The sequence below is a fragment of the Chaetodon trifascialis genome, chromosome 3 (assembly GCF_039877785.1).
Source record: "Chaetodon trifascialis isolate fChaTrf1 chromosome 3, fChaTrf1.hap1, whole genome shotgun sequence".
Classification (NCBI taxonomy): domain Eukaryota; kingdom Metazoa; phylum Chordata; class Actinopteri; order Chaetodontiformes; family Chaetodontidae; genus Chaetodon; species Chaetodon trifascialis.
Window position 1 is genome coordinate 7,467,234 of NC_092058.1, and position 25,922 is coordinate 7,493,155.

The 25,922-nt window shown below is 41.9% G+C and overlaps 1 protein-coding gene across 4 annotated transcripts in view; it reads right to left on the bottom strand.

Annotated features, from left to right (window-relative positions):
• Positions 1-22,692, bottom strand: part of anks1ab (ankyrin repeat and sterile alpha motif domain containing 1Ab) — a 39,661-nt gene extending 16,969 nt beyond the window's left edge. For all 4 annotated transcript variants that reach the window (XR_011602049.1, XM_070959137.1, XM_070959138.1 and 1 more), the window contains exons 1-3: positions 22,489-22,692; positions 9,565-9,637; positions 3,453-3,568 (exon numbers count right to left, since the gene is read on the bottom strand). Coding sequence is in view for 3 of the 4 variants with exons in the window: in XM_070959137.1 (XP_070815238.1) it covers positions 3,453-3,568; positions 9,565-9,637; positions 22,489-22,527 (228 nt within the window). In the remaining variant the exon portion in view is untranslated. The remainder of the gene's footprint in view (positions 1-3,452; positions 3,569-9,564; positions 9,638-22,488) is intronic.
• Positions 22,693-25,922: the final 3,230 nt, after the last annotated feature.

A 25,922-nucleotide genomic window follows, 5' to 3' on the forward strand; every position in this document is an offset into this window, starting at 1 on the left:
AAGCAAGTCTGGCAGAATCTAAAAGGGCACAATATTAAACATTCACAATGTCTGCCTGACTACTCTGACCTTTCCCTTGTTTGCAACCTCCACATCCTTGTAAATATCCATGGGTAATTTGCCTTGTGAAGCTAATGATTTATCTCCTTGATGCATCAAGTTCAGCAGACACATTACTCGTGGCATGAAAATGAACACCAGAATGACTAATGACCCACAGTCCCGATCACATTATATTCTGGAAATCTTGATCATCATGGAATCTTCCAACTCAACAAGACAAGGAGGATGCTTTGTTTTCTTTTTAATTACTCTCTAGATATCTGTACTCTAATGTTGGGCAATGTAATGATATACACCAGGGGTGGGGAACCTCCGGCCTCTGGGCTGTACATGACCTGCAAGACCATTTGATCCGGCCCGCAAGGCAATTCATAAATACAAAAACACAATTACTTTTTTCCGCAAAAATAGAAAATGGGTAGACTAACACATTCTTTCAAGTGGTCCCTGAATGCAACACGCATGAAGTATTGATATCACATCAATGCATCATGCCGTCTGTCAACAGATGAAGGAAAACCTGATGTGGAAACTCAGTGATAGCAAGTGTCTGGCCTTCATGGTGGACATTACCAAGTACCTCTCAGAGTTGAACCTAAACCTCCAGCAGCTTCTCAGCTCTCTGCTTTCAAATGTGAAATCTGAAGCAAAATTATAGCTGGGAACACTGTGCATTTTCCTGTCCTGCAAGAACAAAAGCCTGCTGTGACATCTGAAAATGCTGGTATGAAAACTAGGCATTTGGTGAGAGGTTTCAGAATGTGAAAAACAAACAAAATGAACTGAACACATTTGCTATGCCATTTAATGCGGAACAAGCTGATGTGCCTGACAACCTACAAATCACTGAGCTGCAAAGCAACAATCTGCTACTGAGAGCAGCTTTGTTAAAAACTGACTCTAGTAAAGATTTAGACCCGCTCAAGACTGACTGACCCAAACCTGGAAAACCAGCTGTGAGTAGCATCAGCATCATCATCATCATCATCATCATCATCATCATCATCACTATCATCTGACGTCTTGCCAAAGAGAAGCAGTTCCAGCATCGCAGAGGTTAGTGTGATATGTGCTCAATAATTTAGTATGGCCCTCAAAGGATGTTATAAAAACTGAAATGGCCCTTGACAGGAAAAAATGTTCCCCATCCCTGATATTCACCATGAGAAAAATAACGTTTTTTTTTTGTCAGCCAGTAAAGATTTTGCAATGCTTCTATACTTTGTTGCATTATTTTTCCTAACTAGTATCGCCCCTCATGTCAAGTCACTTCTGTTTACTTACAAATAAAGGCATAAATAATAGAAAACCTGATCTTTTTAATTTGTATTTCAAGAAACTTGAAAATAAATTTGTCTCTGATGGACAAACTACGTACTTAAGACACTGTTTCTAAGTGACCTCAAACATTTCTGTAACATTAATGTTCTATTACTTATTGCCATCTGAAATACACAATACCAATATATCTGCAATAAGCTAAAAGGGGATTTATTGCTCTAGCTGCTCTATCCTTGTCGCACATTCCTACTGCATTCCTTTTACTATGACTATACACCAATCAGCCACACCATTAAAAGCACTAAAAGCTGAAATGGATAACATTCATCATCTCATGACAATGTAATGTTCTGCTGGGATACCTTGGATCCTCACATTCATATTGGAAGTTACTCTGACATGCACCACCCACATAAACACTGTTGCAGACCTAGCATACTCCTCCATGACAATGGCCTCTCATAATGTGCAGGAAAGGTTTGAGGAACATGAGTTCAAGGTACTCACTTGGCCTCAAAATTACTTAGATCCATGGAGGCCCCACGTTGCAACTTACAGAATTTTATGGATCTGCTGCTAACGCCTTGGTGCCAGACACTACAGGACACCTGAGGAGGTCTTGTGTCTATGCCTCAATGAGTCGGAGTTATTTTGGTGGCACAAGGGGGACCTACACAGTATCAAGCAGGTACTTTTACTGTTGTGGCTGATCGGTGTGTATTAGGACTACACAGGGTACCCCTTCAGGCTTGTTTTCACCTCATGAACAGGTACAAATCTGAGCCTAAACGCTTGTATCTGCACAGCACCTCATAGTAGGAGTGAGCTCATGTTCATAAGAACTCTAATTATGTTGCAATCTCAGGCCCTACTAGGAAGAAAAACAGATCAGAGAGCAGCAGTCCTCAACTGGAGCACTTTGTGAATACAACCACTTTTCCTCTGAGCTTACTGGTCTCACTTAACTGAGCTCAGCTGTGACAAACTGATGTAACATATAGCCCATAGTGCTAATGCAGCTCTGTGGTCTGAGAAATGTCTGCGTATACCCTTTGGGCCTAGTTATTTACAGTGTACAGCCATGTTTTTCAGAGTAACATGACCAGGGGATTGAAAACATAATGGCGTTTTCTCCAATCATCGCCGAATGCTATATCAAGTTTCCTTGCAATGTTCTTTACGGCGAAACACGATAACGCTTTTAGTTCGATTGTGGACGTCCTTTGAGCTGTAGTTAAATGAATTTATCAATATGTAATCTGACGGGGGCGTTTAAAAAATGCAGAACACTCATCCAAAATGTGTCAACGCTGTGCAGAAACACTTATCTGTCTGTTTTTAAAACCATCATAGTAGAGAAATTCATGTGGTATTTAATCATTTACTTACTAGTGAAATAATAAATTTGTAAAATGTCTGCATGCAAACATGTAGAATTTAAATCTAAAAGGCAGGAGTATATAGTTTATAAATACAGCATTAGAGCATGCTGCTTCTGTTTAATCATACAATGTACAATTACTGCAAGACTGTCTCATAAGCACCACAAGCAGAGCGTAATAGGTGGAGGATTTAGTGAGATTTGGCAAGCAACCATGCAAAGTGTATTTAGAATAAACTGTGGTGTGTTTAGATTGTTTGTCCAGGCTCCTCTACACAGGGGTCAAGTCCAGTGACTGTAAATCAGAAGATTCAATATAGGTGGGAAGAGGTGGCTTTAGAATTGTTCAGTAAATAAGATAGCGTGATTTGGAATGCTGGGAAAAAGTTAATGGGTTTTGGTTGTCATTTATCTTGCCACTGGTGACAGACCATATTACTGAAAGGGATTCAGTGTGGGGCCATAAATCTTAGCAGGGTCATGCATTGCACCGAGGTGAAGAGGAGTTACGAAAGGGAGAGGGGAAAGGGGGCAGGAAGAGAGAGGGGAAAGGGGTGAGTGTGAAAGAAAAAAGAAGGGGGGGGTGAGTGGAGTTACTGAGACAAGCAGAGGGTGAGAGAGCAGAGTGGTGACATAAAAAGACAAATGCAGCTAGGTTGACACAGGGAGAGACAGAGTGATGTAAAGTGGAACCGACCCCTGAGATGACGTGAAGCAGGTGACTCACCATGAATCGTAGGTCGTCGAAGCCGTTGAGCAGGAACTTGCTCTCGTACTGCGGCAGCCCCACGTGCTCCAGCCACTCTCCCACCGGCTGGTCCAGGGCTTTACCACAGGCCCCATCTGCCGAGAGAGGGAAGCGCTTCAGCAGGGAGAAGCCGTTCAGCCGGTAGCAGCGGCACTCAGAGGACGACACATGGCATTGCCACATCATCCTCGGCCAGCAGAGGCAGAGCCGAGTGCAGCAGCACCAGGCGGGGTGGGGGGGAGACAGGGTCCAGGCCGGGGGTGAGGGGCTCCCAAGGTAAAGGCGGGGGCCCAGCTAACTCAAACACAGAAGGAGGGTAGGAAGTGCTGCAGGCCCAGCTCAAGCCCTGCAGGGGACTGACTAGGCTAATATACACCCACTGGTGTTAGTGTGACTGACTGGAAATGTCAGGCGAGGGTGGAGGTAGTGCAGGGAAGGAAGCCCATCTGAAGCTCGGTATGGTTAGTTATGTTGGAATGAGCCACTACGGCGTCTTCCAACAAACCGGGATCACTAAACATTCCTCTCGTGAGCAGATGAGCGAGTGTAAAAATAAGTGTCTAGCTAGTCCAAGAACATAACAACGCGTCAAGAGACTAAATAATATACAGGCTGAGGAAAAATGCAAGTATTTAGCACTAAATCAGACATTTTCATACATCACACATTATTTACTCGGCTAAAACTATTCGAGTATTTTTTTTTTTTTTCCTTAAATCAGCAATAACTCCATCACGGTGTAACACAGAAATATTCGGTTCCCCCAAAATAAATTTGTCAGGGTTTTCACCACATACTTGTAAAGCTCTGGCTGAGTCCCATGGCTTCATTGGTCAACCTCTTTGAGAGCTAGGACACGGCTCATACAATGAAGGTAGCAGCATTCTAAAGTACTGTTGAGGTACTCATGTTATTTTTGATCAAGGAATACACATTTGCTTAAATAATTTTTCGTCCTTACTCCAGAGCCACAAGGAGTACGGTCAGGTAGACATATTGTAAATCCTACATCAAAAAAAGAAATGTTGGCTTAGGATTTCCACAGTGTGCTGATTCCAAACTCCTCAATTCATAATCAAATCCAAGTATAGATTCCTTGATAAAGCTCCAGGTAAGCTGTCTGCCAGTGGAAAAAGGCTCAGTGTCCTTGGTGGTGCCAGTGTTCCCTGTGCTGCCCAGCATTCACACTCTTCAGCAGGCTGCTGGCTGTGCGGCTCCGCCAGAGAACGTGCTTCTCATCTCTCAAAACAGTAAATCCAGGTTCAGATCCTACAGACGGCAGGTGAGCCTTTTGACTCTCGAGCGAGGATCACTGCAGGACCACAGTGCAGGTTAAGCTAGCTCCTTCCCGAGGCAGGCGCCCCCCACTCCCGCCCCAGCCCACCTGGTTCTTCTCCTCGCTGGGTACAGCTAGCAGCCTCTGTGCTCAGGGCAGAGGTTTGCTGCATCCCCTGCCTGTCTGAGACATGCAGGCAGCGCAGATGCAGTCACAGCAGCTGCTCCTGGCTCACACGCGCTACCCCTCACTGCTCACAGGGCATAACGTCCTGACGCCGGCTACTTCTACACAGGAGATCACAGATCTGCCTCAACCTCAGCCACTGCTGCCACGTCCTTCCAGCATCCACGACAGGCAACAGACTCAGTGATCATCCCCCCTTCTCATCCGAGCAAATCCCTCAAGCTCTTCTTTTTAACTCCCCCCCCCTCGCTCTCGTCTCTCTCTGTTTTCTTTCTCTTGCTCTCGATCTCATAGCCCCATTCCCACACTGTGTGATCGCACTGCAGGGCTGCCGTATGCTGCCTGATGAAGTGGGGTGCTGCTCCACGTAACCACCTCTCTCTCCCTCACTCTCCCACTATATCAATTCCCCTCCCTCTGCCTCCCTCTCCCTTTCTGGCTTGCACTCTCCCTCACTCTGTCTCGCTCCCTGCCTCCCGTTCTCAAACACACAGACAGATGCAAAGACACACACACACACACACACACACACACACACACACACACACACACACACACACACACACACACACACACACACACACACACACACACACACACACACACACACACACACACACTTTTCTCTCTCCTTATCGTCTCTCTACCCTTTTCCCCTTCTGTCTTGCCCCCCTTTCTTTCTTATACAATTGCACACATATTCGCTCTTCTCTGTCTGTCTCTAACCTTACCCCACCTCACCTCCTCTCTCTCTCTCTCTCTCTCTCTCTCTCTCTCTCTCTCTCTCTCTCTCTCTCTCTCTCTCTCTCTCTCTCTCTCTCTCTCTCTCTCTCTCTCTCTCTCTCTCTCTCTCTCTCTCTCTCTCTCTCTCTCCCCACTGCACTGATTAGAATTGCACAGAGGCACTCTGATCTTGCCAGTGCAGAAAGGACACCACCATCAGAGGCAAGGAACAAGCACTGAGAGCCTAAAATCACAGTCCGTTCTGCAAAGAATGACGAGAACGTAAAAGGATGACAGAGAGTCGATCCTCTTCTGCAGGGGCAACGTCAATTTTTTCGGCTAACATGGGATATTGAAACAAAGAGCTCGCTCAAGCCCCTGCTTATTAGCAGATGGCTTTAATTCATTTACATCTTACTTTGATGATAGGACAAGGGGGGGCAGCATTGATTCAAGTCGGCAGAAGTCTCTAATGCACTTGTACAGGAGAGGGAGAATGGGAGGAGAGGAGAGGAGAGGAGAAGAGAAGAAACACACTTCAAGTCCTGTCTCTTCTCCATCTCACCCAGTCATACAGCATGACAGAAAAGAAGCAAATTCCATTATGTGCTTCCAGATGCTCATGTCACATCATCCATTTTTAGTGTACAACAGAGGCTACTTACAGGGGAAAGCCTGGATAAACAAGCGAGATGATATAAAATTTAGATAGATTTGGGGTGAAAAAGGCTCGACTTTGAAAGAACTGCCACGGTGTACGCAGGGAGCAGTAGACTTTAGCACCCACCTTTGCAGGGCTGCTCAGTGCGTCCATCATTGGTGTTATCTGGGTATGGCTGCAGGCAGAATGTAATTATGCAGGCTTTCAAGCTGCTTGCAATCACCTCACACATTCCCAGATGGGTAGTCAGCCAGTCAGTAAGGAAGTCAGGGCAAGTAGAAGCAGTGCCAACAGAGGGAGGCAAAGTGAAGGGCTATTGATTGAACCTCCTCCGTAATTGACCGCCTGTACCCCTGTTACTCTGGCGTTAACGATCAGGTAAAAGGCCAAATCTGGTCTCCATGACCCGTCAGTCATCCACAAGGACCAGTGCTCATCATTTGTTATCAGGAGGAAGAAGCTGCTGTCAGATTTGCACTGACTGGGGAGAAAAATGATGGAAAGAGAGAGTGAGAGAGACAGAGACAGGGAGAGAGAATGAGTAGGAGACAGATAAGAGACAGAGAAAGACTAATAAAGGGGGAGGCGATGAAACATATGGGCGAGATAAGATGGTAATAGGAAGTAAGAAGGATTGAAGTGGACTAATTATGATTCACTACAAGCTCCCACAACTCCTCCTCCTTCTTTACGCTTTCCACATGAGTTTCGTACCAAAGTCAGCTCTTACACCACAATATCCAGACAAAGACTGTTAAAAATACCAGCCACCCCATCCAATTACCTCCATTCATTTGGGACAGTAACACCTCCCACAGTAGTAGGACCTAATTACTGACTGACAGAGTATCCAGTGCTCCTCCGTGGGGGGGAACTGGGTCACTGTCTTATCCCCCGTTAAACAGGGCAAGCTGTCAAATCTATCCAAGTCTGTTTCTGTACTGTTTGCTAGGTCTAGACTTGGCTCCGAGGAGCGCCCAGAAAGACCTATTTACAGCAGAGGAGGTAGAGGTTGTGCCTAGATAAAGCTGTGCCTCTTTATCAGAGCAAGAGAAAAGCACTAGCTCCTTGTCAACACACCCAAGCAGTGGAGAAAATGAGCCGCAAAGCTGAATTAATTCAGGGAAACTGAAGGCGGACTCTTTTCCTTTGAACGTCAGAGTGTGCCTGTACACAAACCGAGCCGATGCCTCCTGTGTGCTGTTAGCTGAGCTCTCTCTCCACTCCCTCTCTCTTTTTAAGCTCATTTACTCAGTGCTCTCTTAGCGCACAATCGTGATGCACACACAACAGCCTCATCCTTGAGCGTGCAGGTTGGCACAAAATTGCAGGGCTGGTTTTTCTCATAGCCACAAAAATCTGATGTTCAGAAATCTGCCTCCTGAGGGTGAGCTGGCCATCCTCGGCTCCTGGTATGAGAGGGGCAGTACACAAGCAAAAGGTGGTACCCAATACTGTCGCAACAGAAAGATAAAGGTGGAATGAAGAGTGACAATTCGGGCCTCCATCATGGTGCAGTCCCCCTTATCTCCTCTGCTCTTCTTTCTCCCCTCCTCTCCCCTTCTCTCTCCCTCCCTCTCCTGGTGATGAGTCTGAAGGGTACCTGTTTGTTCCCTTTCATTACATTGACCTCTTTACTAAGCGACACATACAAAAACAATGAAAAATATCGTCAACCTCCAGAACTCCGATTAAAATCGGAGCAGCAACTACATGACTCAGCTGAATCTGGGACACTTTCAGCATGCTGTTCTTCAAGCAAGGCCTATAAATAGCACACACCTATATACAAAGAAAAAAAAACAAACAAACAACACATTTCCTCTTATGTAATGTAAAATAACCCCAGGTCTAAATTGTTAGGGAAGCAATTAATCTAAGAATGCTTGGGTGTGTGGGAAGTCATGTTACAATTAAAATCATAAATTCACACTGCGATGGAAACCAGCGATGCTTCAGGACTGCTTTGCGAATATTAAAGTCCTTTTTGGTCTAAAATAATATTAACCAATGTTAATATTCATTTACTTTGACAATATGGGTTTTAATTATCTGCAGGCTAAAAGAAATTAACCTTCTTCACACCTCTCATCTACACCTTCATGACTAAAAGGAAAATGTAAGGTAGGCAGAGGAGAAGAGATTTGATTAAATGAGTAGATGTCCTTAACATTTTATACACTCAGCATTTAGCTTAATGGGTTGCACTCTTCAAACGTTTACTTTTTTCCCATTACAAGTATTGCCATTCTAACTGCACAGACGAACACGTTCAGCCTTGGTAACGGGTTGACAGGAAGAAGTGATGTACGATGCAATATAATTGGACACGCTGACACATGCACGGATAAATGCAGGTCTTAATTCTCTTAACTCCAATGCAATCTTATTTCTATTTTTCTGCATCCTTACTTTATAACTTTTTCTCACACCACACATTTTCTGTTCCTGCTCTGCCTTTCAGCTTGGTTGTTGTCACACCTCGCTGTGGTCATCAGATTGTTCATCCATGACACATACTGAGCATAACTAATGAAAATCTTACTAAATCTGCTGACTTCCAAAAGGCCATCCTGTGCAAACCCAGAGAGGCTGTTACACAATACTGTATGACGAAACCACCTTATGGCAGAGTGTCTAATGGAGGTAGGTTTACACTGTATCAACGCGGGAGTGTTATCTAAACAAACTGAGCTCATGCCAGCTGGCTTCATCCCTCTGCACTGCCCGAAGGACACTTGATGAAGCGTACTATCAATTCAAGCCCTACTGAGGTATACAGTAACTCTAGAAAAAAATAAACATGACAGTGAGGGGAATTTAGAAGTAGATTTCCCATGAAGTGGAAACCTTATGTGTAACAAATAACAATGAGGTACCAAACAAATGTCAGCTTCAGTCTCTGTGACTGACAGGAAAACTGTCCTCCATCTTCTCCGAAGCCGTGTTTGAATGCTGAAAAGCAGCTCTCAGAAGAGCAGCTCACAAATGTAAACAGGCTGTGAAAAGTTTGATAGCTGCTCACATTACATACAATCATCAATCAACTATCATCAATGCAGCACCAAGGGAATTTAAGGGCTTTATAAATGGTTAATGAAAAGACTCCACACCCAGTTGTCATTTTGTGTTACCCAACCTATTGATTACACATCCTTGTCATGTCTCCAACAAAGAAAAATCACTCCATTCTACAGGAAATAAAAATGCTATCATGATGGAAACAGTTGGTGGTGAAGCATTACCTGAGCTTGGTGTGGGCTGGTTCTTTTTGGACGTTTCAATGCCTGCTCCAATCAAGTTCATGATCTTCTCAATCTGTTCGAGATGACATGACACACAAGAAAACAATCACCTTCATGTTTGCAGCAACTACTAATGAGCAGCAATACAGAACAGTGCAGATGCCGTGTTCTTTCATGCATTTGGTCTAACCCTCCACCATCCCACCGTAGCCAAACCAATTACAAAACAAGAACACCAAAGGAGTGGCACTGGGTGAGGAGATAGGACAGAGAGTTGCTGCTGCTGGGAGTATTGGGGAGGAGGCGGGCTGCTTTGTAATGATGGATTACAAGCAACAGTCCAACGTGGACAGCAATTCAATGACTAACCCACCACTCAGCAAAAAAACAGCGGGGTTGGAAGGTGAATTACAATCTAGGAGCTTTTGAAATTCCAGATTATTGAGGCCTATAGGCAGCCCTGTGACCAAGTCCAAGCAGCACAAGCTCGCCCTCCAAAGATTCAGATCTGCTGCAGACTGTTTTTATTGAGTATTTGATTGCCCTTTCAGACCTGTATTATTTAAGCTTCACAGCATAAGGCAACAGCTTACTGCAAGGTTAAGTGAGCACAATGCTGCATGCAGGAGATTACAGAGCAACAGAGCAGAGAAGAGTTGTTTAGGGGCTTAGAGCCAAAACTGTTTATTTAAGTAGTCTCCGACTTTTCATGAGAGACAAAACACATTTCCAGGTTGTTTGCTTTTGTTTATTTTGCTCGATAGCTGAACAGTAACTCCAGTTTCAGCGACGTGCTTTGGTGCTCGATGTAGTATCTCATCGAGTGCTGTTCAAAATATAAGTAGGACAAGCAGTGAACATTGTTAATCTTTTCTTCTATCCAGAGCCACAGTTTATTATAGGAAGAGTCCGATATTTTGGCTTCCTTGCCAAATTAGATGAGAAGATCAATACCACATCTGTCCATTAAATGTGAAGAAACAGCTGATTAGCATAGCTTAGCATAGACTCAGAACAGCAAGAGACAGCCAGCCAACTCTAAAGCTCACAAAGTTAACACTTCATATATGTAACTAATTTTATTTTTAATTTTGTTTAACACAGACAAAAATCAATTTGTGGTTTTATGGAGGGTTAGGCTGGTTTCCTCTGTCCTGCCATGCCCGGTGCCTGGTGCACGGTGCACTAAACTTGACAGCTGCTTCATACTGACAGACAAGACAATAGTAGCAATGTTCTCATCTCGCTCTCAACAACGGAATTAAAAAGAATAGCTCCTAAAATGTCCAACTATTCCTTTAAACACAACAGCATGAAAACTGAATAAGATGGGACCCCTTACAAGTAGTGTGAGACGCGTTGTCCTCTGTCCATTCTTATCAAACATTCAAATATAAGAATTGTATTTCACTGATTTCATTCAGCTCAACTGGAACAGACATTTCAAGTACCCAGTGTCATATTGCTTACATATAACAAGTACACAAGTATATTTATGAGTCAGCTAAAGCAAATACTCTGGGCCTTATCATATGTACCGCATATTTGAATAATAATCAATCATCGCTGGGTCAGTGTAAGCAATTTGTCTACAGCACACCACACTACTGCTGACACTTCATGCTTCAAGGACAACAGGACCTCATGCACAGAACAAATGTACCATTCATCTAATTATAAAGACAACAGACTATACATATTAATAGCATTCAAGATTCTTCAGCTATTGTATCTCCAAGTACATGTTTTGACAATTTAAAACAAGGCAATTAGCATGCTGAGGTCACCTAAAATTTTATGTGCAAACTAGTGCAAATCAGGCTGGGAACTAAATTTAGAATCACTGGAGGAGTCTATTCACAATCAGCAATGAAGATTTTTGCAAGCCTGAAAAGCTGATTCTGCTTTCACTAGTGACACCAGAGACACAGCCAGGCTTATTTGATGTAATATTTAGTGTTTGAAAAAGCCCTATGCACTCCGCTAGTGGCATCAACACTGTGAAAAAGCCTTGATTCATTTGGAAGTCAGGCACGTGGGACGAATGGCATATGCCTCCAGCAATACAGACCTCACATTACTCTTTGAATTAACCCAGTTACATTCTATATCACACACACACACACACACACACACACACACACACACACACACACACACCAGGACTGCATTACATCCGAGCTTAAGTGCACCTTTAAAACCTGTCACCAAAATGCAGCTTCTAAGGAAACCAGTGTCATCATAGTTAAAGTGCTGAAATATTTCATAACATCATGCACATACAGCCTCATCCACTGTATAAATAGCTGGATGTTTGGCCCTGGGTTAGCAGAGAAATATAGTGAATATCCTGCATTTTTGTTATTCAAAAGAGAAAGCTGTTGGCAAACGTATCACCCATATATTACACATATTTTTCATGAATAAAGTTGCCATGGGAGCTCCGGTCCATTAATATTTCCACCCATCAATCACAATTAGTCGATCACAGGGCTGACACATGGAGACAGACAACCATTCATGCCAACATTCACACCTACAGCAATTAAGAGTTAATTAACCTAACCAGTGGGAGGAAACGGGGCGCCCACAACAACCACTAACACCGAACCACTGTGCTGCCCTGTTTTTAACTGTATTTTTAACTGCTAAACCCACTTCAGCCCCAAAAGCATGTACATATGTCACATAGGTGAGGATGAGGTTGTAAAGACTTTTTTTTTAAATCATAAGAAACAATAAAGAAATGTTTTTGTTCCTGAATGTTGTGAAATATGCAGATTTGCTTCTTTTTTTTTTTGCCACGAGTAAGATGAGAAGATTGATACCACTTTCATATTGAAGACTGATATTAATCTACTCATCTAACTCTCAGATAGAGAGCTGAGAAACATAGTGACAGGCGTTTCTATTTTTTTGTCTCCACCATTTATGTCAATGAGGGCAGGCCAACCAATAGAAACACCTCTCTGCATGATGCAATACAGTTCAACAGCACCACAAACTGCATCCTCCTAAATGAGTCAATGCATTTACATGGAATAGAGTATTTGAGCGTAACTGAGCTGTCATTTTTGGACATGTATTGAAATGAGACTTACTCTCAGTGGGAATACATCTGACACAAAAAGCACTGTCAGGTGAATTTCTAGGAGCAGGGTGGAAATAATCAGAAGATCTATTCCCACAGAAATGTAATTGATAGTGCAGTTATGAAGCTCATGGGGCTCTGAGTGGACTGTGTCATTAAATCAGCGGCACAACTCTGAGTGATAGCACTACATCCTGAAGTGATTTTCATGTTAATACAGCTTGATCTGCCCTCCAATTCCTGCACACACTGCAAAAATTATCCCTTTCAAGTCACCTTTTCATGCTCAAGCTTTGCAGTGGAACAGATGTGACAGTAAGGTGAAATGATTTTGCTTATTTCCAATACAAGTCAAGTGGTTGAGAGACTTTATGGGATAGATCCATGTCTGCATCGCCTCCCTACACCAAAAGAAAACAAGTAAAATTCTTTGCCAAACAATTAAAAATTTTTCATCTAAATAAATGACCAAAGCAAATATTAAGATAGAGATTTCTTTGAGTGCAGTCTCCACTTCCACCTCCATTTGCACCAGAGGAGAGATCCAGTCCAGCAGCTTTATGTTCTCTGTTTCATCCAGAAGCCTGAAACCAGCTCTTATGAAGATTTAATTTAAGAGATTACAGAGCACAAGTCCTTGGTGGTCAGATAATTTGACTCAAGGGTGTAAACCCTTAGCAGGACTTGCACAAAACTGTGGTAAAAGACTGGTTTAATAATCTAAGAGAGTATTTACCAAAAGTCTGTCAGCCGAGTGGAGCTCCAAGCTGAAAAACCTAAAAGCGCGCTTTCTGGGTTCCCACTTTGTAGAGAAACTAGATGGACTACAAAGTCAGGCACAACTTAATTGCTGCTGATGTCGGGGTTGTGATTTTGATTGGACCCAAAAGGACTCAAGAAAGATGAGCAACATAAGCTGCATTCTTTTTAGGCAAAGTAGAACAGACTGCTGACTTGAATGAGATTGTGCTCGTTACTTGTAAGCGAGCTCCATATTGACCAGGAGTCAGCCAGTTTCTTCCTGAGTCAGTCAGCCTCAGCGAGCTCCTCCTTATTATACACACACTCATTATCTGCATCCCTGCCCCTGAAAAATATACAGTATATCTAAGTGGCACTGTCCCATCAGGGAAAAGTTAGAATCCTGAAATACTAAAGTAAACCAGGAAATTTAATATTCTAATGCAATTAATTGGAAATATTCCCAAATGGAAAAAAAGCATGCTTAAGACAAATTGGTCGCACAAATCAGAAAACAGTGTTTTCTACAGACTTGATTCTGTATTGGACCCACTCATGTATGATTCCATCTTGGCTTTCGGTTAAACAGTCATGGGAAACCTGTTTTATTTAATAGTTTGGCCTTGCAGATATATTGGTATCTGTGTATATATGATCTGAGAAGTAACAAGAATGTATAGCACAGAAATACTGTCAAAGATATGCCGGCAGCAGGGTTGGGCCAAATGATGGTATACACATGGTGCAATTTAAAAAATGTGTTCACCAGTAGAGATTTGGCAATACGGTTTCCACCACGGGAGCTATCCCTTCAGCCATATTTACAACTCATTCACAGCATATGCACTGCTGCCCTGCTACACAGCAAGCGAGTGGGCGTGTTGATGACACTGCACAGAGTGTAGCTGCTTCATACTCTTCTGCTCGCCTGTATATTGCTTTCCACTCTTCCACTGACATTGCAGAGATGTCCAAAATAACCTCCTATGTTAATGTTCATAATAGCCTCAAAAACTTGAGATATATGAACTATGCACTCTAAGCAGTTTCTTTCTGGAGATAAGCAACATATCTGACAATGCAACAATGCCAAATGTGACTTCTATCCAAACTCTGACATTTGACAGAGGACATATTTTGTATTTCTTGCAGGAAATCTGAAATTAGTTTCTTCTTCTCCAGTTATTCCAGCCTGACATGGATGTGTACATTACAAAGGGCAGAAGTTACCACTGCTTCTGTAACTACAACATGTTCCCTGAATGCTCCATCCATTTGGAGCATTCATTTCACAATTCGTTCGTTCATTTTGGGCCAAGCATTACAGTGCACTGTTATCTTCTTTGAAATAGCGAAGGGTACAAAGAGAGAAACTGAGAGTGGAAATGGTGCAAACATAATTAAACTGCACAATAATTGTGTTAGACAGTTAATAAGACAATCAATTCCAGCAGCCAATATCAACAAAAGTGACTTACAGTGCTGTAGCCTAAATTCCTCCTCTATCACGATTAATCACTGTCAGCTTGGGGCTTTGAAGAACATAACCATGAAGCAGATCAATAAATTAGCAAATACAATAGAAGCCTATGTAGAAACCACAGCCGTGTCCCAATTAAACACTAATTCTAGACTCCAAGAAATGAGTACGCTTTTATCATTTTGTACTAACTGTATGAGGCATGAGCTGTCAATCAGACTGTGACTGAGGGACACTACTGCCGATGAAACTTCACAAGGAGAAAGCAAACTATTTGCTTTCTGTTCCTGAAGCTGCCTCACAAGATTGTCAAGCTGTGAGCTGCTTCTCAGTTTCATGTGTGGATTGAACTGTGGGGTGCTAGTGATCAAGAATAGACCAAAGAAAATATAAGAAAATTCGGTATAAAGTTTACAGACATATTTGAGGGCACTGAATTTTGTCACGTTTGCAAAGTGAAAAAGACCTCATTAATAAATTATAGAAATGGGACAGGTGCCCTTGGAGGGATAAGGAATTTCTGACTTCACCAACAATCTCTCTCTATAACAGTAATGGAGAGGCCATGTGATATACTCTAAATTCATCCTGCATGTATTTTTAATTCAGCTTGTAATCTTTTTGGACGCAACTGCCTCTCTTCCTCCCATCTTTCCTGTGTAGTCGACAACATGCTAGCTAATAAGATAGAGATAATGTGAAATAATCTTACACAATGTGCTTTAGAGCCAGGGAGTATAATATTGCCCACTGAGCCAATGTCTCCTGCACATGAGTGATGGTAGTGAGCCCGAAACAGAACAGATAATGGAAATGATGGCTGGATATAATTAACTAACCAAAAAGGCTTCCTGCCTCACTGGCACTGGTCTGGAAACAGGATTACTGCCTCAGTATCACTGTCAATAAAGACAGATGGGCCACTAGCTCCACACTATACAAGACCCAGATCACATAATTCTATCCAGCAGTGCTTCTGATTTGGATTGATTTTTATTTATTCGACAGCTTTGAAACCAGACAGCAAAGCTACTAAGAATGATAACAGTAAAGCCATGATGGTCCTCATGGTGTACTGTAAATGTGGCGAGGCATGGCGACATGAGTGCACAGCTTTGCCTCACAGATGTATTCATCTTTTTGTGGATAAAGAATATATATTTTTGCCTTATAAGAATCTTATTGATACAACTTCACAGTTACAATTATTTTAAGGAAAATAGCACTTATTTAAAGCTTTTTGTCAGTGACTGCTAGTGATCACCAGACTGGGTCCTCATATATTACTCGCTCCTTTATATTAACCACTGCATCGAAATAAATTTTTGATTCTGGCAGTATACCTTTTCTCGGTTTATGTACATTATGTACATGTCCCTGCACACAGCCTGTCAGGTAGCGCTGGAAATGGGATTTAATGTCTGGTAATGTCAGATTATCATAAATTAAATTCCTCTGTGTATTTTTCCACCTGTACAAAATAAGACTTATTGGCTCTATAAGCGACTGATAGATGAGAGCTAGCACTGAGACCAACAATCATTTTAAATATCAATTATTCTGCCAATCATTTCTTTGAATTAATCATTTGGTCTATAAAGTGCCATCACAGTTTCAGGAATCTCACTATCTATCTATATCTATACATACTGTATGTATAATTCTATTAGGCCTACATATTGACATTTACATAAATCTTTATGCAGTTAAACCTCCTACAAATTACATAATATGAAATTCTTTTTGGTAAGCAAATATGTTTTGAGGGAAAGTAATGTTGCCTCTATTGTGTTTTTCTCTACGATACCACACATGTATCTGCAACACAAAATAGCTTAATAGGGGAAGCTCATGGTCATGGTTAAATAATTAATGCCTACTACTATGAGATGAGAAATGAACCCAAGGCACCAGTGTTAAAGGAACATGCTTTACACAACCATCCCTACTCTGCTTTGCAAAAGTGTTCCATATATATGCTACTGGTTTGACAATATGTTTCCCACAGAAGAGAACAGAAACAGTTATATCTGACAGTAATTTCTAAGAGACTGGGTCGATTTTTCAGAGAAGAAGCTGCTTTTAAACCTGCTAAATTAGTCAAAATTGTGTGTAGTTGATGAAAAACATCACATCGTTAGTGTGACAACAGGACAGCAAAAATCTGATTTCATTTTTATCCTTTAAAAAGCTGTTCTTTGACAAAATAACACAAATCAATAATGCAAAAGCTATTAGTCTATAAAGTCATCATAGCTGTGCCTTCAAATTTAAACCCTTGTATTGCGATCTTTTAACTGGATAACTTCAGAATTAAAGAAATAAAATCCTTAAATCACAAAGTAGCTTATGAGCAGGTCAAGCCCTTTCATGTGTGAAAGAACAGTCTCGTGTGTTACACCTGGTGAGAAATTTTACGGTCAATGTGGCAGGTGAAACAGGACTGTGCCTCACCCGACCCAACCCCCACCAACACCATCACCACTGTTCTCATATTCATGTACCACATCTGTCTAACCAGATCTTGGGATGTGTTCACTCTGCCGTGGCTCTCTATATGAATTATAAACCATCTTACACGTGCTTCGAAAACATCCCTTCTTTATCAACTGGATTTACCAACATAGAAACATTTTTGTAAGTATTTCATTCTCAATGTGGGAACTCAAATTTATAGATGCTGAAAAGTAATTTTGGTTTATAAATCATATTAAGAGCTATGGTATATATGCTTTCACGTGATCAGTTTCAAAATGATTATATCAATTATGACATCACAAAGGTGACTAATCATATAAATTCAAAAACATTACAACAGACTGAAATTAACATAATAAAAATGTGGGTATTTTCAATGAGATCCCAATCTTCATGTGTTATGTAAAACAGCCATTAGTAAATGTAGCAGCATATAAACACACACACACACACACACACACACACACACACACACACACACACACACACACACACACACACACAGTATGCACTTTAAAAGCTTGCATGTGTAATGACCTGAGGAATACCACTGGGAAATAGAGTACGCACACGAATGAAGCCACCCAAGCATCTGTAACATGTGGTTGTGTTAACCTTTGCCTTTTGAGTATTGAACACGTGGTGAAGACGTCAATCACCTTAATTATATATGCTATTTCTATTATTAGCACAGTGTGTGAGGGTCATTTGAATGCAAGATTCTTACATAATAAGGCCATTTGTGGTATTAATCTTAAAGCAAAATAAAAATATATGAACACACAAATTAGCAGAGAAAATAGTGTGGACATACCTTGTATTCATGGCTCTATTTTGTTTAACAGGACAAGCAAGTACATTTAATACATGACTCGTATCAATAACCTTTTAATTGAAAACTAAATGCAGGATGGCTTCATTTCTCAGATGTGCGTTATAGTAACATGAAATAGTAGCTAATCTTTTGTGTTGGAGAACATTATACATGTCCACAAGGTGTAAGCTGACCAGTTATCTTTTACCCCTAGATATATGATTTGGCCCAGATGTGTGGTGTGTTTTTCAAGACATGCCATGTTACACGGATGTTCAGTTCAATTCATTGACATTAACCCTTTTAAACTCAAACTAGTTAAAATGACATCATCTCAGGCGGTAAGTAAAGTTACCATGCAGAGGTAATCTAGAAGCGTAATCAATTTCCCATTTCGACAGTGGCCTCAATAGTCCATCATCCAGTGCAGCTGTTGTGTTTTACTTGAGCTATTGTTTGCAAGGCTCTTTATCATTATCGTTATTAATGACATCTTATAAGTTCTGTCCTGACTTACTACCATTTTTCCCTTTAACTGTGATTGAATCCATGTTTATTTTAAATATTTAATAAAATATTTTCTGGAAGTTTTGAAAACAATTCAAAACAGGCCAGCCTAAATTCTTAAATTGCTAATAATAACGACACCTTTATAGGCATTATAATGACCAACGCTTCTAATGTGCAGATTGACTCATTACTTTTTGCTAGATATTAATTTAAGTATCATAATTATGTTCTTCACCCCAAAATATCAGCCACTATTTCATTATTTCATGTTACCATGCAGGTATTTAATAAGTGACTTTGACCAGTTTGTCAAAAAACTTAACGTTTATGAAATTAGGCAGGTTTTGGTTGTGGTTAAGCTAGCTAGCTAGAGCAACCTGCTAGCTAGCTAACTGAGGTCACAACAATTTACATGAAGCTGCCGTTAAAATAATAGCTTTATGAGAATAACTTTTCCCTGAACACAAAAAAGATAAAAACTAAACATTAAAAGTAAAAGCGTCACTTACAGTTGAACGGTTAAACTTCAGTCAGGGGAGTTGAAGGCATCAGCTGTAACGTCGTAGCATTTTACGCGTAACTTATCAAACGCCAGCGCTGACATTTCCGAAGGTAAACTACTTTACTTAGGCAGCTAGCTAAGTACTGTTGTTGTAATGACACGCCTGATATAACTTGAGAACAATCTTTCAGCTGAATCCCCACTGAGGACGAGTCCTGTGTGCTGAACCAACGGTTTGAAGGATTCATTCATCTTCCAGTTCGCTGGTTTGAACTACCTGAACGCACCACTGGCACCATCCTGTGCGATATTTTTTTTTCCTACGACGGTAACACAAACATCCAATCGCAACGAACCCTGTAAAGCCCGCCTCATCTTCTTACCCTACCCCTACCCTTGGGTTTGACGTCAGGAACGTTTGTTCACCATGATTGGATGAATAAACGTTGATTCCCATCCTAGAAAAAAAACTCCGTACTACCCATACTCGATTTTTCTTATTCCAACTGACAAAGATGGCGGCAAAGTAGTAGCGTTATTAGTGTTATTATTATATTTGACTATTTGAATTTATGCTTCGCTAAAGTTGTCCAAACTTTGGGGGGAACAGGCTAATGCTCATATATTTATTTATGTCATGTCATCTTAAGAACTGTCCAAATACGGTAATAAAACAGCCTTGAACAATTTTCCTTCAATCAGTCACTCACCTGAAGTACCTGTCACTTATTTCAAGATCATTTTTACCTACATGCTATATGACATGATCATGCATCAAACTACAATACAGAGTGAGCGTTCACGCAGATGCTCAAGTCAGATGTCAAAAGAATGATTTACTAATCCAACAAAAGCTGATGGGACAGGTAAAGGTCATCATCATAAATCTCAGCCATCAGAGAAGCATTAACACTCACCATGCAGGCACAGCCACCTATTATAGGGCTGAGAGGGGTTGCGTATGTCTTTGAGGTTTTGCACTGAGTATTTCCTTTTATTAAAGTTTTATTTAATTAGACTACTGACATCTCCTGAAGGAACACAAGTTGAAGGTTTCTCATAGCAGTGTCCCATATTCACCCCTCTTAACACCAGACACACTTAAATATGCGGTACATTCCTGACCATTTTTACTCCGTATTAAGTAGTTCAGAAAGCAGCTGTCAGAAAAGAAACTCAATAAAAGCTGATTCTTATTTCAACAGAAATAGAAATACCAAGCGTTTTCAATGGGAGCACTAAAAATGGTCAGCAGTTACACAAGCTGCCAGACATAATAAAATTCCAAATGTCTATGTACCACTGAAAATGTCAATGGGGTTTAAAGGTTATACTTTATCACATAACTTCCTTTTTATAACAACAACATCCGAATACCATCATTTGTATTCTTTACTTTTGCTTTCTGTGTGCGCATGTCCTGACTTATGTGTGTTTTGGTATCTGACCTAAAGCCCAGCCTCTCTCTGAGCCTCCTATGTCGCTCCAATGTTTGCTGGTGGTTGATCCCTTCATGAGATATGTTCACAAGGCAGAGTCAGTTTGTACCCTCGCCATCATATCCCCAGCCCAAATAAATCCCTTGAAATCTGGAAGAGAAACAGACACTCAGGAGCAGCTGCAAAACAGGATGCCCTTGAGAACAGGACACCCCACCCAACATGGCCTGAATAAACATTTCTGTCAGAGAGCAGAGGGGTGGGGCAGGGAGCAGGCACTGGACAAGGAGAGATGACAAAGACAGGGGTGCGCAAAACCGAGTAAAAGTTCAAGATGTGTAAGTACTCTAAAGTGACACCCAGCTGCCCTTGTTGTAAAGGTACATGCTCATGACATACTGTAAAAGCCAGACCTTGTTTATGTAACCATGACCTGGGCTGTCATCAGGCCATTTACGTCAAGTCCAAGTCTGAGCAGGTTGATTCAAGTCCAAAGGGGTCAAAACTAACACTGAGACCAAAGAAACAAAACAACACCAACTCTATTTTTCAAAGTGTTGCTGTAATGTTGTTCATAGAGTCAACTGTGTTATCACTTTAATCACTCAGGTCTTATACGGTAGTTTAATCTTCACTGAATTTACTGAATTTTAAAACAAAAAAGTAAACAGATTACCCCAAAAGCAACATGCATTGGTATTATTTTTAATCATGTAACAATGATAAAGAAGGACTTTTTTCTTTTTACAGTTATATTACTTTGGACTTCAAGACAGTTCTTCTCATGAATTATGCTTTCATTTTCAAGAATAACTCAACTTTTCGTCAAATCTGCAGATAAAAATGCACAGAGCCAAAGCAGATACATGAGAACGCCTCCTAAACTGAGGCTGACTTATGTGTTTCACAAGAGAAAAAGCAATACCAACAGGACTTTCGCTGCTTGCCAAGATGTCAATTGATTTTGACAAGATATTGTAATGTGCTAAAGCTCAACCAAATAGCCTTGTAATTTTTATCATTGTGATAAGGATTAAGCACCCAGCAGAAAGTGTCAGATATGTTATAGTCTGTTGTGTGCATTAAAAAAAAAATCAAAACTTTGCCTCTAGGCTTTGCGCTGTAATATCATAATACATTATCAGTCATCAGCCATTGTGCCCACAGGTTTCGGCTATTTAAGTGTACTTGGACGTTGAGTAAGAAATTATTATTACCAGGGTCTTTGCAGTGCTTAAGGGTGTGCTGCATTGATGCTCCAAAGTGCTCAAAAATCACAAGTTAAGGCTTTTGGGGGTGCGGTGGGGAGGGGTTGCTCACAGTTGGCTGAAAGTAGATGGCGCAAGACGTAGCAAAGGAGCCAGAGGAGTGCAGGAGGAGACAGTGGAAGCGTGGGTCGGCCCCAGAGACATATACTGAGTGGATGTGGAATGACAGCACAAGCCCAATTAGTCTTGGATGCCAGGGCTGCTACAGGGAGGTCGGTGCAAGTGATCAAGCCATTCATGCATTCAAGCACTCACCCACAGGCGTTCTACGCCAGCAGGCTGGGTAAAGTTACTACAGTCTATCACTGCTTCTGCTGGACTCCTGATCGCTCTCATACTGCTGCCTCTACTCTCCCTCTTCTTTCCTTCCTTCCTTCCTTTCTCCTGAAATGTGTTGCTTCCCCTCATCCCATTTCTTTCTTTTTTTCACACTAATCCTCAGTTACATCTCTTATCGGCCTCTCTTTTTTTCTTACACATTCACACTCGCTAACACACTCTCTCTTAAGGACATTAACACACTCTACTTGAAAGCCTGTGCCACTCCCTCTGTGCTCTGCACCCTCCCACTTGTTTCCCATCCCCAGAGCTCGAGTATTACCTCATCCCACTCAGAGGCAAAAGAAGGCATGCACTCCATGGACGGCTGCCCAGAGCTGCAGTTAGACACGGATCCGCTGCGGCCAGCCAGACCTCCATCCTCCTCCCCGAGTGGCGACGCCAACAGGTCAGAGTCTGACTTGGACAAGCTTCGAACTAGCCCCAGGTCTGCAGGTCGAATTTTGACTGCTGCCACCGATGTAGACTCAGCTGAAGCTCCACTCGAGTCCTTCATGTCAGCCTTTGGATTCTGTATCCCCTTGCTGGGGTTGGCATCCGGAGTGCACTCTGCCATTGTTTTGGAGCTGCCAAGTGCAGCTCAGGGTCCTCAGTTTCCTGTTGTATTCTGACTTATTTGGTCAGTCCAGAGAGGGATCCAGGATCTTGGTGGAGCTTTCAACCTCTCGATGTGGAAAGCCAGTCAGTGGTAGTAGTGAAAGACACAGATGAATGAAATATATATAATAATATAAGTGCTCTAGACTGCACCAACTGACCCCAACTCATAAAAAGTGCTCCTGTTTGGAGGGAAAGGGAGCATGTAAGTGAAAGACTTGTGCACAGAAACAATCGCCAAGGTCCACCCACTGGTTGTATCCTGTTTCCCTCCCCTAAGTGACTGACTGCCTCAAACAGACCCCCCCCCCCCCCTTTAGAGTCTCAACTCTGACTTTTTTGAATATCCTACACTTTCTCCTATTCATATATTCTGCCTGTCTACGCCAGTCATGAATCTAATGTGGTCATACAATTTTTAAGAGAGAATATGTGAAGCAGGAAACCAACATTTGACTAATAAAGAAGCAAGTGAGTGCAAATGTTTTCATTTGCATCTACATGTGATACACACACACAATACATTCACATGTAAACAGCACTTTGAGATAAAGGCTGGTGTCTGATGGCTGAATACTTAAAATCATCACTATCAGCTGAAATAAAAGAAGCCATCATGTCTGCACACTCTTACCTGCTGACTCGCATCCCCTGTGCTTTCCCTGCTCCGTGTTTTTGTCTCCGTCCTGTTCTGAGGCTGTTTCCAGACTCTTCATGAGAATGGGCTCTGTCCCGTACTGAGGATCAGAGGACGGGAGGATCCCAAAGACTGGCCTTATTCAGACTGACAGCTGGGGTAATCAGGTTACTGACGCACTGGGTGGCTGCTCCATTTTAAAGGAGGGAGAGTCGGGATTCCTCCTTTTCTGTCTGTGTGTGTGTGTGTGTGTGTGTGTGTGTGTGTGTGTGTGTGTGTGCAGGAGATCGAGGTTACTGAGTTGAGCTTAGTTTTGTTATTGTTGGCCAGACATGGCATAAATTGTATTTCAGAACTTAAATGAACGATTCTATGTATGTATGTATGTGTGTATGTATGCATCCATCTATTGCTTCTTGGCCCAACTCAGAAGATTTCGGCTGTTGCTCTGGATGCCTCTCCTATTTTTCATCTGTAAATTCTGCCCGACTTGGAGCTTCATCTTAAATAGAACTTACATCCATATATTTTACTGTCACAAATCCAGTCCAGGCCAAAATGGTAACACTCACAACAGAGAAACACTGATTTTTGGTGCCAAAGTCATTACATTACATTGATTTCTCCTATTTTCCAGGATATATTTGGAGGACAATATCTCACTGATATCAGTAACCAAACCATGCATGCCACAAATTGTTTTTATTGTGTTCTTTGGTAGAGACTCTGCAGAGGTAAATTTATATATATATAGAAATATAGGAAGTGTTGATGGCATGGAAGGAATGTAGAAAAGATCTCACAAGCTCTGTTCTATTCAAAGGGAGTTGATGCTGACAAAAGGGTCTCTTGTGAGGCATTCTTAGTATTCACAGGCAATCGTAGCCGTGCACAGCGCGCCTCTGTGCCCTGTGCCCTCAATCAGCCAAGTTCCTTGCATGCTCACCTCTTCCCTATGGGCAGCGCTGGTGTGTGCATGACAGAAAAGATAACATCCTTCTCTCGCTGAGGAGGGTTCACACAGCCACACACTGCTTAGCTGGCAATAACAAAAGCCACATCTAATGAAGCCCGTTGAATTGCACATCTAATGATCTCTATGACTGTGATGAGGATGGAACAGTTATCCACATCTTCTGTGCCATTTTAAACAATAGAGGCTCTGGAATACAACATGTTTCAAGATAATGATGTCTTCACGGCATATTAGAGCGACTAAAATAAAACATGCATCCCCTCCTTCAGCTGGCTGGCTGCTGAGCCTCGGGCAAAAGACAGTGGTGACTCATGAACACTCTTCTCAAACAAAGACATGCACACTGTGCAAGTCACAGAGAGACAGCGTGTACAGTAAACACACACACCGGAGTGCGATGTTTTCACATGCACAGTGTTTGTGTCTGTGCGTATGGGTTGTTTGCACCTAAATCGTTTGTGCTGTCTGACACACGCATGCCTTTTCAGGATTCTTTTGAGTGTTAGCAACGTTCGTTCCACCTGCTGTATGTGTCCCCAGGTCCACAACTGACATTTTCAATAACACTGCACAAGTCCTAAAACCGCTTTTCTTACAACTCCAGCCTATAAATCGTTATCCCTCTCTGCAATTTGGTGCCCTGCAGTTCCCACTTGATCAGCTGGCATTACAGAGACAGAGAATGAGGCCACTGGGTAAAGATCTACTAAAGTTAATCAACCTAGGAGGCCATTACCTTCAGATAGGCTGTTTGGCTTCAAAACTAATCTGCAAATAGGCAACAAAACTCCATATCAGCATCTCATGAAGTCTATAAAATGTGCTGTACAATTCCTGTTTGCCTGGGAATCTACAGACCTAAATGACACATGTTTCATTCTATGAAATCCCATAATACTTTGCTGGGCATGTGTTTTTGTCCTTGGAGAGATTGAGAGGACGTTAACCCGAGAGTCACGGACAAGAATGCTCTGATGCTAACCTTTAAGGTCATCTGTTCCCCAAGGCAGCGGGGACGCCATTCATCCAAGCTTTCATTTTCAGAGGCCCGAAATGTGGGAATTCACACTGCTCATCTCTGGATAAGCAGAAAAATCTGAGAAATAATAATGTGCTAGATGAAGTTATCATTCGAATACCAGAAAAAATAGGTCATTTACAGGCCAGTATCACATACAGTATATAAATTTTCAAACAACCCCAAAACAAATTCCATATAGGGGCAGTAAAACCTGTTATTTTCATATTATTTTGGAGCTAGCGAGCACAGGTGTTTCTCTTTGAAACAACATTCTTCAAATATTGCTTCATTGTAAACGATGCTTCAAAGTCGAAGGATGAAATAAATCACTTCAATGGACTCAACAGCAAAACTACCTGCTGTTGGCTCAGAATGGCTGAAGAAGCGGCTCCTGTGAAAGCTTTCCAGCAGACAAGAACAGAGCTGACCCCCCAGCAGGGAAATGGGAGGGCAAGTGTGCACGGT